This window comes from Plectropomus leopardus, chromosome 1 (genome assembly GCF_026936395.1).
Source record: "Plectropomus leopardus strain MGB_pleo_1.0 chromosome 1, ASM2693639v1, whole genome shotgun sequence".
Lineage (NCBI taxonomy): Eukaryota > Metazoa > Chordata > Actinopteri > Perciformes > Serranidae > Plectropomus > Plectropomus leopardus.
Genome location: NC_142176.1, coordinates 37,224,372 through 37,236,892, shown reverse-complemented (window position 1 = coordinate 37,236,892; position 12,521 = coordinate 37,224,372). Strand labels below are relative to the sequence as shown.

At 38.9% G+C, this 12,521-nt stretch overlaps 1 protein-coding gene across 3 annotated transcripts in view; it reads right to left on the bottom strand.

Moving 5' to 3' along the window:
* The window catches only part of phkb (phosphorylase kinase, beta), a 146,833-nt gene that overhangs the window by 7,445 nt on the left and 126,867 nt on the right, over nt 1-12,521 (bottom strand). For 2 of the 3 annotated variants that reach the window (XM_042484300.2, XM_042484283.2), the window contains 6 exons: nt 11,013-11,071; nt 10,592-10,754; nt 8,085-8,166; nt 7,636-7,693; nt 1,625-1,715; nt 198-403 (listed from right to left, as the gene is read on the bottom strand). In XM_042484300.2, the coding sequence (XP_042340234.2) occupies nt 198-403; nt 1,625-1,715; nt 7,636-7,693; nt 8,085-8,166; nt 10,592-10,754; nt 11,013-11,071 (659 nt within the window). Of the gene's footprint in view, nt 1-197; nt 404-1,624; nt 1,716-7,097; nt 7,189-7,635; nt 7,694-8,084; nt 8,167-10,591; nt 10,755-11,012; nt 11,072-12,521 lie in introns of all 3 variants that reach the window. The other variant, XM_042484291.2, reaches the window with a different exon arrangement.

Here is a 12,521-nt window from a genome sequence, read left to right as displayed (position 1 = left end):
TATAAACTAAAGGGAAAGTGCTGCCTACACTGATGTCAGTATTCATTGAATTCATCACATTTTGTTGAGTGATCTAAAAGCTATGACAGAAGAATAATAGAAAAGATTACATACTGCACGAGGACATCTAGCTTGGCTTAATGTTCAAGAGTTGTTAAAGCACCAACGCAGCCACCCTGAACCCGAATTTGTCCTACCCGACTCTGATCTTGATCATGCCGCTGAACAGCTCTGGGTTGTTGGAGATAATCCATCCGATATGGATGACCAGCTCCTGCTGAAGAACAGCCTCTCGTTCCCCACCGTGAGGGGAGCACTTGCTGTAAATAATGCCCTGGATCACCCCTGGCGACAGAGGGTTGGAGATCACCTCCTCCTCTTGCCCGAATAGGCCGAGAGTCACCTGGTAATCACAGGCATTAGAACACACACAGGCAGGGAAAAAGAGCATATACCAAACACACATATGTTTAGAAAGTTCTCTGCCGTGCAAAAGAGTCAGTGTGTGTACTATTTCTAAGCTTTTGTGAGCATTTTTGCTTATGCGGGTGTGTGAAAAGTGGTCATGCGTAGACTGCCATGTGCACACAGTACTTCCTCCCAGGTCCAATTCCTACAAGTATCTTTGTTCCATCACTCTGAAATTGGCCTCCTCTCTGAGAGTCACATAAAAGTGAGTAGGGAAAAGAATCACAGACCTCAAGATTACTCTTTGTATTGAGTTTCTTCTGACAGCCATCTCATGAAAATTACACCTAACCAGTCTTTCTGATGGGAGGACACTCTTTTATCCTTACCTTCAGCAAATGAAACCCAGCACTTTGAAGGTATCATTTATCTTTACATCTGAAAAGATTATAACTTAGCAAAGAACAGCCTGGAGCTGAAAATGGAGTCTGAAAATGACCAAAGGGGAAATACATTGTTGAATTCTGATATTGACGAGAAATATAATCAAAAACTAGAGTCAGAATCGGCTTTCAAGGGGTGTCGCCTCATTTCTTCCAACTTGGCTGCAATTGTAAGCACAGGAACACAGCCGTCTCAAATCTTAAGTCAGCTTTTCCAATCATGTCGAGAGGAGCATTCCCCCCCGGTAAGCAATCTATATGCAGATTCACACCTTGAGCTACTTCAGCATAATGAAATGCCTAAAACTGTTCAGAAGGGTAAAAATGAGGCGAGATAACTGACACTCTCGAGAGGAGGCTAATCTCTGAGAAACACTTGACAGGAAATGATGCACCGAATCTCATCCAGCTCGAAGGGGCGGCATCAGACAAATTCCCAGGTCACAATATATCAATTGGCACATGGAGTGTGTCTAGACACGTGGACGCGGTGCATATTAGGATTCTGCGCTGGTCACACTGGCAGCCTTGCTACAAGTGCAGCTTAGATACACACACAATAGAGGTAAGCTGTGATGAGGAATATGAGTATGCAGCTGAAGTAATTCCCATAGGATGACAGTGTGAGAAGCTTATTATCATATCTTTCAAATTTCACTTCTTTTAATCAGTGAACATTAAAATGATTATCCCGACATGCCATTTTCCCAACGTAACCCCATAGAAAACACATGGTTACTGTAAACTACTCTGCGGTCTGTGTGTCCACTTACCTGCTTGCCATGCACTAAAACACTAGTAATACTGGGGGCAAGGCTGTCCACTAGCTTAGTTAAGAGACTGGCAGCAAGACGGACAACAGACCTAGTGGGCAAAAAGACACAAGAACATTCTTAACAATATGGCAGATAACCATTAAGAGCTAGGAACTTTTGTTTATTATATACTGTGTGTGACGTTCAGCTTCTAATCAAATTAAATGACTTGCCTTATAAAATGTGGAATATATGGAGAATATTCACCAAATAGCCAAAACATTAAAATCACTGACAGGTGAATAAAGAACATTGATCATCTTCTTACAGTGCAATGTTCTGCTGGGAAACCTTGGGTCCTGGCATTCATGAGCATACCACTAGACAAGCTCCACCCTTCCAAACACCACTATAGACCAAGTACATCCTCTCATGGTAGCGGTACTCCCTGATGGCAGTGCACAGAGCTCAAGGCCTCAATCTGGCCTCCAAATCACCCAGATCCCAATCTGATTGAGCATATGCAAAATGTGCTGGTACCCCACCTCACAACCCACAGGACTCAAAGGATCCGCCACCAACACCCTGGTGCCAGACATCGCAGGACAGCCCAGAGGTCCTGTGTCCATGTCTCGACAGGTTTAATCCATGGAGGGGCCTCCTTGCATGGGGGTACGTCTGGGGGACCAACCAACATGTTGCAATAATGCTCAATCAGATTGAAATCTAGGAAATTTGGAGGCTAGATCAATGCGTAGACCTCTTCATTAAGTTCCCTGGGACTACTCCTAAGCAGATTTTGCAGTGTGGTATACAGCATTGTCCTGCTGGGGGGCACTGCCTTCAGAGAGTGCTGTTGCCACCAGGGGATGTACTAAGTCTGGTGGCAAGGTGTTTGTGTGGTTAAAGTGTGTCAAGTGACATCCACTTGAATGCCAGGACCAAAGACTTACAAGCAGAACATTACATCGTATTTAGGGCTGCCTCTTGAAAGTCTGAGATTCGAGTCATTAGTCGCAGAATCTCTATCAACTGAGATAGCTTCAAGTTTTGTGTGCTGTGCAGTGTACTTCTGGAGACAATTTGGTCCCCAGATTTTGCTACGGAGTGAGTGAGTGCTCTTGATTTATGCACTACTCTTTGGGAGCTGCAAACATGCAAGCAACAGCACAGAAGAGATGCGACCATCTGCTTAATAATGGTGACTTTGCAGCTTACAGCAGCTAAATATGACAGTCTAGCCTTTGTTGACATCTAGTGTTGGCAAAAAATGTTGCGCATTTGCAATCCATCATTTGCGCAGTTAGCTTGATTGCTATATGATGTGAATGCTGCTGTGGAGCCTGTTCAGACTTTTAAACTTTATATGGAATACCAACGAATTGTTAAATATTTGTAATTAACAACCATATCCCATTTGATTTGCATAATTCTGAGTTGGGTACAGCTCTAATCATAACAAGATGATCAATGATATTAACTTCACCTGTCAATGGTTTTAACATTTTGGCTGACTGATGTCTATTAAGTGCAGTGGCCAAACAAAGTTCAATTACTCAAACATTTGATCTAGCATTATTTGGAATACATACTGTAGAAATTTAAAAAGTTAAACAAAGTATGAGTTTCTGCCCAGACATCATTGCCAGTTGCTTTCTTTCCTTATTATCACACTTCAATGCCCCCACACTTTCAAACTATCCAAACATCAGAATGAAACTGAAAACAAATCCGACAAATAATCACAGTTATTTTTTAATTAAACCTCAATATATGTGCTAGTCCCAGTCCTAGGTAAAGGGTTTGGCTTGATGATTCAATTATAAAAAAATAAAAGGTTGGCTTCCCAGAAAATATTTTAATGTTCACTAATTTCCCTGTCATTATACACAAGAGTCACTACACCCCTCAAACTGCCTCCTCTGGCCTGCAGGAATCCTATGACAAAGAAGCAGCACATTAACACTCATAATCTTCCCATGGTAGCCTACAGCCAGGGTTGCTATAGACACACACACACACAAACAGACACACACACACACACACACACACACACACACACACACACGCACACACACACACACGCACACACACAGACACACACAGACACACACACTCAATTGAAGCCATCCTCACAAATGCAGTGAGCAAACACAATAATTTAATTAATGGGGTCATAAATACAATCAGCTGAAACGCAACCTCTTATTATATGCTATCATATACACCTCTTTGTGTGTGTGTGTGTGTGTGTGTGTGCGTGTGCAGTTATTCAGTGCTTAAACCTGCTGAAATTTCAAAGGCAAATCTTGAGCTCGATGACTGAAAACTCAACAAAGCCTTAATGTTTAGGAGGCATGATGTGGTGTCAATCCACTGATGCTTTGTTGGGAAACCTATTTCAAGCTTCACTTCCCGGCCCGTGTTAGGTAAATGAGAAAGTAAATTGAACTGAGTATTGATGCTATTTCCCAGCAAGTTGGAAACCAGCCTCCAGGCTTTTTTTTCAACTCAAGGCATAATCAAATTTCTCTATGCTAAAATCCTGTTAATTAATAAAACAGCATATAAGAGTAGAGCTGCTACTCCTTTTAGTCAAATAGGGCAAGTTGAGGTGGTTTGGGCGTCTGATCAGGATGCCTCCTGGGCGCCTCCCATTTTTCTGGGCACATCTAACTGGCAAAAGGCCCCGGGGGTAGAACAAGACGAAAGGATTAGATATCTCGTATGACCTGGAAACGCTAGAATCCCCCATGAGGAGCTGAAAAATGTTGCTGGGGGGAGGGACATGTGGAGTAACTTGTATGGCCTGCTGTCCCCATGATCCAGCCCCAGATGAACGGAAGATGATGGATGGATGGATGGATGGATGGATGGACTAATTTTAAGTGACTTTGAGTAAGTAAAAGCGTCAGTTAAGTAAATCTGATGTAATGTAATGTAACCTGGCACAAATTCAAATCAAACCATGGATTCAGAAATCACTGACCGATAAATAGGAGCTCACATGAGAAGTTGGGAAAACCATCTACAGTCTTTGGTCAGTTCTTGTTGAGTCAGGCCAGCAGTATACCACAAACAAAATAAAATCTTAGCAGTTTCATGATCTGAGATCAAAAAGAGAAAAATATTCAGTCTGACTAGAATGATGGGCAACAGCTTGCCAAACTTTCCATATAACTTTGTGTGTTACTCTGCAGTTGAATAGAGCATACTATTTTTATGACTGGGTAATACTAATTTATGCATTTCCTGGCTTTGAAAGTCCCTCATAATAAACTGTTATACTTTATCTCAGTCTATACAGACATATGTGTAGCAATACTGTAGTATGAGTAAAACTTTTACTAGAAAAACAGACATGGTATTTTTCATTATGATTATGAAAAATACCGTTATGATCTACATGCAACTGGAGCTGACGACATAAAGAGCAGTCAATTTTGATTGAAGCTTTAAAGTGTAACCAGTATTGTTCTAGCTGGCCTATATTTACATATGTTTTTTGTGTCTGAGTGACTATAGGGAACAACAGTTTTTTTAAATTGGTCCAGTGTTGAGCAATAGGGCTGCAGCCAGCAGCTGTAAAATAGGCTACAATGTCACCGCTTGGGGGACTGTCAATTTGTTTCTACTAAAAGTACTTTTTGCCACTGAAAACCTCAGATTGTTACTCTAAATGTCTGACAACATTATGGGAAGGATCCCTACAGAAGTTAACCTTTTTATTTAACCATAAACAGCCCTGAAACCACTATCCTCAAACCCACCAGACTCCAATTAAATAAACAGTATTTTTTGTTTTCCTAAAACACACAACACACTTAAAGTTAAGTCGACAGAAGCAAGGTAAAACTCACAAAAGCCACCTTGGTTCATTTCTCTACCATTCCAACAATCAACAACTCAGTTTTTTGTTTTTTTTATGAATCCTTAATTCTGCCAATTAGATGTGAAAATATGCTCTATACACAGTATAATTATTGTTAATTAAATGAAGTAAGACATACTTCATAGTCTTACTCTTTAACAAAAAAGGTCTATCTCTGTAGGGATTCTTTCCATAATGTTGTCAAACACTAACATAGTAATCTGAGCCTGTCAGTGGCAAAAGCGGCATGTAAACTGACGGGGGATTACACTGCAGCCGTGTTTGCAGCTGCTTGCTGCAGCCCTCTCACTAAATACTGAGCCACTTTCAATAACTGTTGTTTCTATTAGTAACTCAAACACACAAATAAGGGAAAATAGGGTCCAGGTTGCAAAAATACTAAATCCGCAAATCCTTTAACCCTATAGTGTTTTCATTTTACCTCCATAGAGGTACACTTGCTCTTGTACTGTGCTATGATGAATTTGTGAGTGGTGTCTGCATTGACAGCAGCTATCAAGCTCCTCCATCTAGCATGGGTGCCCTTGATGAAACAGACCTTGAGTGCCGCTGACTGTGAAAAGCATTTACAGCGCAATTTCCAAGAGTCAAATTCTATTTCATTTGGAGTACACAACCAGCCTTATTGCTTGGGGTGATGCTGCAGGAGGACATAAGAGCAGAAACGAGGGTCCAGCCTCTGCGATGGTTAATGGAGGGACAGCAAACAAGCTCCTGTACACATCTGAGTCAGTGTGCCTGCTAGCCTGTCCAGACTCATGACTGTGTGAGTGTTAGCCACCTTGTTATGCTAAACCTGGTGGTTAAGCCAGGAGTAGGTTTGGCTGATTAATATTTTAGCAAGCCTGCTAGTGCATTACAGCCCCTGTTACCAGGGTGACGACTGGTCAGTTAAATATCATTGTGAGAACTTAAATTTAACTTTTTTAAATATATGATAGCAAAATTTGGGATTAGCATTAGTTAAATACAAGAAGTTGGTGGACAGTTGACTTTTTTCTTTGAAGGTTTCCATTTGTTTCTTTTTAAATGTATTTAACATGTTTACAATTTTTTTTTAATTTACCCCTTCCAGGAAGCAAATTTGTAAATCTTGGGATACCGAAGGAATGACCCGCCCTACTCTCCCTAGGATTAGCTAGTATTCGTTGCCTTTGTTGGATGGGTTAGGTTTAGGTGAAAGGAGAGGGGTTGGTGAGGGTTGAGGTGTGAATGTGAAGGTAAGCCAATCAGAGGCAGAGTAAGGCAGAGTGGGGCGGGGCATGCCTTTGTTATCCTCGGAAACACAAATTTGCTTACTGGAAATGTAGGATACACACTTAGCATACATCTCTATTTCTCTTTACTCATCTACACAACGTAATAAAAAAGAGTAGAAATTAAAGAGTTGAAATATTTCAGGCAAATATTCAAATTTTCAACATATAAAACTCTTCTTTTTGACATTTAAAAATCTCTAATGGTTGTTTGGTTACAATAAGGAATTACAAAGTGTTAGGACAGGCTGACCTCACACAGCTCTCAAGCCAGACAGCTAGCTAGCCAGCTAACTTGAAGTGAACATGCAGAGTCTGCAGTCCACCTCTGCCTGAACATTACCTGTTTCCCATGCACCAGTATTGTGGTGATGTGAGGAGCTATAGAGCTGGCGAACTTCTTGGTAATGACAGCAGCTTGGCGCACTGCCAGCCTACATTTCGGCCAGATTAGATAGCAGTTATTTTTAAGTTTCAACATGACGCAATTTTGTGAAAAACAACACAGGGGGACACAAACAGGTAAAGAGATAAGTCATTTGGTTAGGAGACCCAGCAAAAAAACATTGGGGCGCACCATCTTGTACAATTTTTTTAACATTAATCCCCAACCCATTTTACGTCACGCTATATTATCCATAAAATGCTGAATGTAATAAATATCACAATTTTAGAAGAAATAAATCGTCCTGAAAACATCTTTAGATTTTTTTTTTTTTTTTTGATCTGGATACTTTTTGTAATCCTTATAATAGTTGAAACCTATCAGGACTGAAACTGATGACAATTTAAGATCAACAAATCTAATAGCACATTGGAAGGCTGCAAACAGTGAATGCACTCTCAGTTTTTGTGTTTGTGTGTGTGTAAGAATATCAGACCAAAGCTTTCTGCTGCCAGCTCTTCTGTAGATTCTCTCCAGTTCATCCATCATGTTCTCTAGAATCACAAATATATTTGTGTTCAGACATCAGAAAAAAAACTTTGTAAAGATGTATAAAGTCATATTAAAATTCATCCTCCAATCTCAGTAAATTGGAACTGCCAGATTCAACATTTACTACACATTCAATGACATCCTAAAGAGCTGTACTTGATTACTGGACTAATGAATGCACCAAAAGAGGGGATTTTACAGAAATGAAAAGGACAAATGATAATGTTAGCTAAGCTCAAAATTGGTAACACTTCTTTGCATTTAATGAGGAAACTTTGAATATCTGCTCTTCTGTTTCAGTACTATTTGCAACTAGTTCTTTAAGTTATGTAACTCTGTGTGTGTGTGTGTGTGTGTATGTGTGTGTGTGTGTGTTTGTGTGTGTACACATACCATCTTTGGCAAGGAAGTCCGGTCCCTCTCTCCTGAGCAGGATGCTTGCAAGTTGAGCCTGACTGGCCAAGCAGTCACAGTCCTGGGCGATGACACACACAGGCACACACACGCACAGAAGATACGCTTGGTTATGCATACAAACACGCTAGACTTAAGCAATTACACAATTATCTTTATTGCACACTATATACAGAGCTGCAATATTATCTGCTCATAGTAACAAGCCAGATTGAAGCTATTATTTTTAGACCATTTTCTGCAATCCAGCAATTGTGGTAATAGGCAATATGTTTTTAAAGTATTGCCTCATTTAAATGTGATAGCAGCATTAATGTGCCTAAAATATGGAAAAGAAAGCATCTTTCAGCATGCCAGAGGAAGTTTGGGGTAAATTGTTTACGGTTTGCTTGAAATCAAGTAGGGTGGTTATTGTTTTTCATAGCTTCAATATGGCCGCCAATATCAACTCAATTATAAACAAACCTCCAGTGAAAGAAAAAAAACAATAAGAGGAAAACTCAGCCTAGATAATGGGAAAAATCATATTAAGTCAAACTTAACAGTCAGTCAATAATTATATAATAATTTGGGCTTTTTATCCAATAATTTTGACGTTTTATCTCATAATTTTGACGTTTTATCTCATAATTTCTGACTTATCTCATAATTATGACTTTTTATCTCATAATTTTGAATTTTTATCTCATAATTTTGACTTAACAGGATTTTTTTAAACATGAAAACAGAAAAAAAAATCCTGTGAGTTAGACCACTAAAACACAACACTTTCAGTGACTTTTAGCCTGACTTCTATCCTCAGTAAATATGATATATATTTTAATAAATATCAAAAATTGAATTGAAAATAAATGCATTCTGTTCAGAATTTTTGCAACCTCAATGATATCTAGCACAGCAGCCCTATTTCTCCCACTTTTGAGCAGAAGCATTGTAATCAAGGATGTGTCATCAGTGGAGGGCTTTGCACAGTACACAACAGAAGTGAACAGTCGTAGCAAAGTGGTGGATTAAGTTGATTACCTTCAACCTTTTGTTCATCACAGATTTTTTCTTTTTTATCCAAAAACAAGCATGGACCAACAAATAATGACAAGAAGATGTAGGGAGACTTTTAGGTGCATGACTCCATCCTCTGGATTTTTCAAACACTGATGAACACCTTTGAATATTCAAGTACAGAGCCAGACTGAAGAGCTATTAATTGTGAATAGACTTGGGCTGTTGGTACCCAAAAACCTGGCCTTGAGGCAAAAATATTTAAACACTTTCAAAAGATGTTATAATGAAAAAGGAGAAATATAAATAATGAGGCAAACTTTCACAATCCTCTGAGGAGGAGGCTGATGAAATTAGTAAATTTGAGAGTTTTTAACCCAAAATGAAAAGAAACCCCAGGCTGTATTGATGAATAAGAATATGCTGTAAGTATTATGAAGGATATATTTAACTTTCATATTTAAATGATTTACAAAATTTTGATCACAACTTCCCTGAAGTTAAGATGTTTCTGTATTCCTTGAAGGGCTGTCAGTGTGTTTCTCCACGGTTTCAATGAAGAATTTGCTCAACTGCAGTTCTTACCACAGATAAATTCTACTGTTTACCTGGGGTTGGATGCAGACCGTCAAGTGTCTCCTTGTATCAAGTGATCCATGATACATACATGCAACCAACACATGTTAAATTTTATAGCTGCACATAGATAAAGCACTTTGCAACTCCGGCATAATAACATGTTTATTTTATACTGATGTTCATTAATATGCTGTTAATATGCTTTTGTTGTTGTTTCTGTCAGCTTAAAGGTCTCATATTATGCTCATTTTTAGGTTCATATTTGTATTTTGAGTTTTCATAAAACATCTTTACATGCTTTAATTTTCAGAAAACAATTTATTTTCCTCATATTATCTGTGCTGGAGTACCTGTATTCACTCTCTGTCCGAAAAAAGCTAAGTCTGCTCTGATTGGTCAGCATTTTTGGGTCTTTCAAAACTGCACTCCTAGTGTCTCTGCATCATCTTTGCAACTGGAAAATGATTATTTTTTTGATGAGTTTTTATCTTTATATAGCATAGTTGTGACATCACAACTTCCCAGAAGTTTTGACGGCTTGTTTAAAGGCAAAGTTTCTTATCATGGACTGTGTGCATTTCTCTGTTGACTGAGAGTTTTGATACTTTTACTTAAAAAGCACCTATACCTGCTTTATAATTTTAAAACAAGACATGGAAATCTGACTTTTTATAATATGGGACCTTTAAGGAAGTGGCAAGAAATATAATAGCAATAAACTAAAGATGGCCACAAACATAAAAAGCAACATTTACACCATGCAACATTTTCAGCTTGTCTCTGGAACCTTACCTTTGCTTCCTTTAAAAAAAATGTTCTATTTGAAATATTACCATTTGCTGAGTTTTTGTTTTAATTATTGAATTTAGTCCTCCTATTTAGATTTTAAGCGAAGTCAGTTAACTCACATGGAACTTCTGGATGATCTCATGGGTGGGCTTCTGCAGCCACTCGTCCACATTGATCTCTGGCTGCTGCTCCAGGTCCGAGGCGTTGGGCGTGCTTGTCTGTCTCTTCACCTTGGAGTGCTTCGGCAGCTCCAGCTCCTCGAAGCTCTTGAACTCTGGGATCCTACGCACATGTGCACACATAATTTTTTGAAGACCGTATGACATTTTGTTAAATTGAGGACATATGGATTTATTGATCCTGAAAACATTGAAAACCGAGTCTATATGTCTCTATGCCAACAATTATCAAATTCTATACACGAAACACGAGTTACGTCCACTACCTAATTGCAGTCCTTTATGAGCTTTTTGAAATATCCTGCCAGCAGACAAACTGACCTCTGACAAGTCAAGCACAAAATTCAGAAAAAGCTCTTACTCTGCCTCGTTGACACGAAGGAAGTCCAACTGTTCCACTACTGCTCCAGATATCAGCGTCTAAAAGGTTGATAAGGAGAAAGAGCAAAATTAATGTTTTGCAAAGTAAATATTGTATCTATATACACATTATTATTCAGATAAAATACCTACAGTATACAGATGTGAATAAATGTATGAGGAAATCATACTCCAAAGGCTCATTCAGGAGCACAAAAATACAGGAGGTGAGAAAACAGCTCTATAAATCCCCGAGAGGAGGTTTGTCAGAGGAGTCGGTATACAAAACAATTGTTTGAATAACAAAGAACGCATGGAGTGAGTAGTAAGGTGTGAACTCAGTTCACTGCTTCAAATTTTACAAATGTGTACCGGAGCAGTAACAAGTGAGTGTCTAACACGGTAAAAGTGAAAGTTTTATTGTTTTAAAAGCACAGCAGTGTGGGAGCAAAGAGCGTAGTTCAAAACGACTTGCTCCTGTGGTCTAAATGTGATATTAGCCATTCCAAGTGAAGTCAAATCCAAAACAAAAATAAGAGGTGCAGGAGAGGAGCAATCCTGGTTCCCATAACAATGAGGTGATGAAGAGGAGAAGCGTTTCAAAGCTGGAGGAGTAAGCTGTGAAGTGAATAGCAAATAGGCGAGGGGAAGGAAGAACTTGAGAGAGAAAAAAAAGGTTCACATGAGTAAGTCTCTGTTGAACAGCACAGACAGAGAGGGAGAGAAGTTAGGGTTGGAAAACCTGTCATAAGTTTGACAAAGCAGTTGGTTAAAGTTACCAATTTGAAAAAAAAATCTAGTTCCAACTTGGCCTTTTGATATTTTTTTGCTTGTGTTCGAAACATTGCACCTTAAACCAAAATAATATGCTATAAAAGCAAGGAATTATCTGCAGTGAACTGTTTATGGCCAATTGTAAATTCATGAATGCTGCTTTGACCTTTCCAACGACTTAAATTTCAGATATGATATGAACAAGGCATCTAGCAAAATAAAGGGCGTGAGAACAATGCAACAATGAATCAAATGGGCTATTGAATCTGACCACTGAAAGGCAGTGAAGACAAGCATATGGCATTGAGATGTAGCGAGAATCACCTCTTCAGTGGACCACCATGGGACCTTATTTTGGAAAAAAATATGTATGATAGTTAATGGCGGATGACAATTTTTTTCTTCTTTCTTTCAGTTTTTTTATCCCATTTGAATTGTGCAGTGAAACACACATATGATGTTTCTCAATTTAAAAGTGAAAAAATGTAATTAGAAAGATTATGTAAGTGATATTATAGCTTTCTCTCTCACTGAAGCTACAAAGTCTGTGTGTTTCGTACTGGGATGTATTCACACAGGAAATAGATCTTGCTCATTTTTTTGCTTCCCAGCTGATAAAAAGACCAAAAGTCACTAGATAAATTACATCAGGTTAGATAGTGTGACATTTGTACATGGGGCAAAGCTAATACCATTTCCATACCATAATTACCAAGCTAGTTAGCTGGTGTGAGAG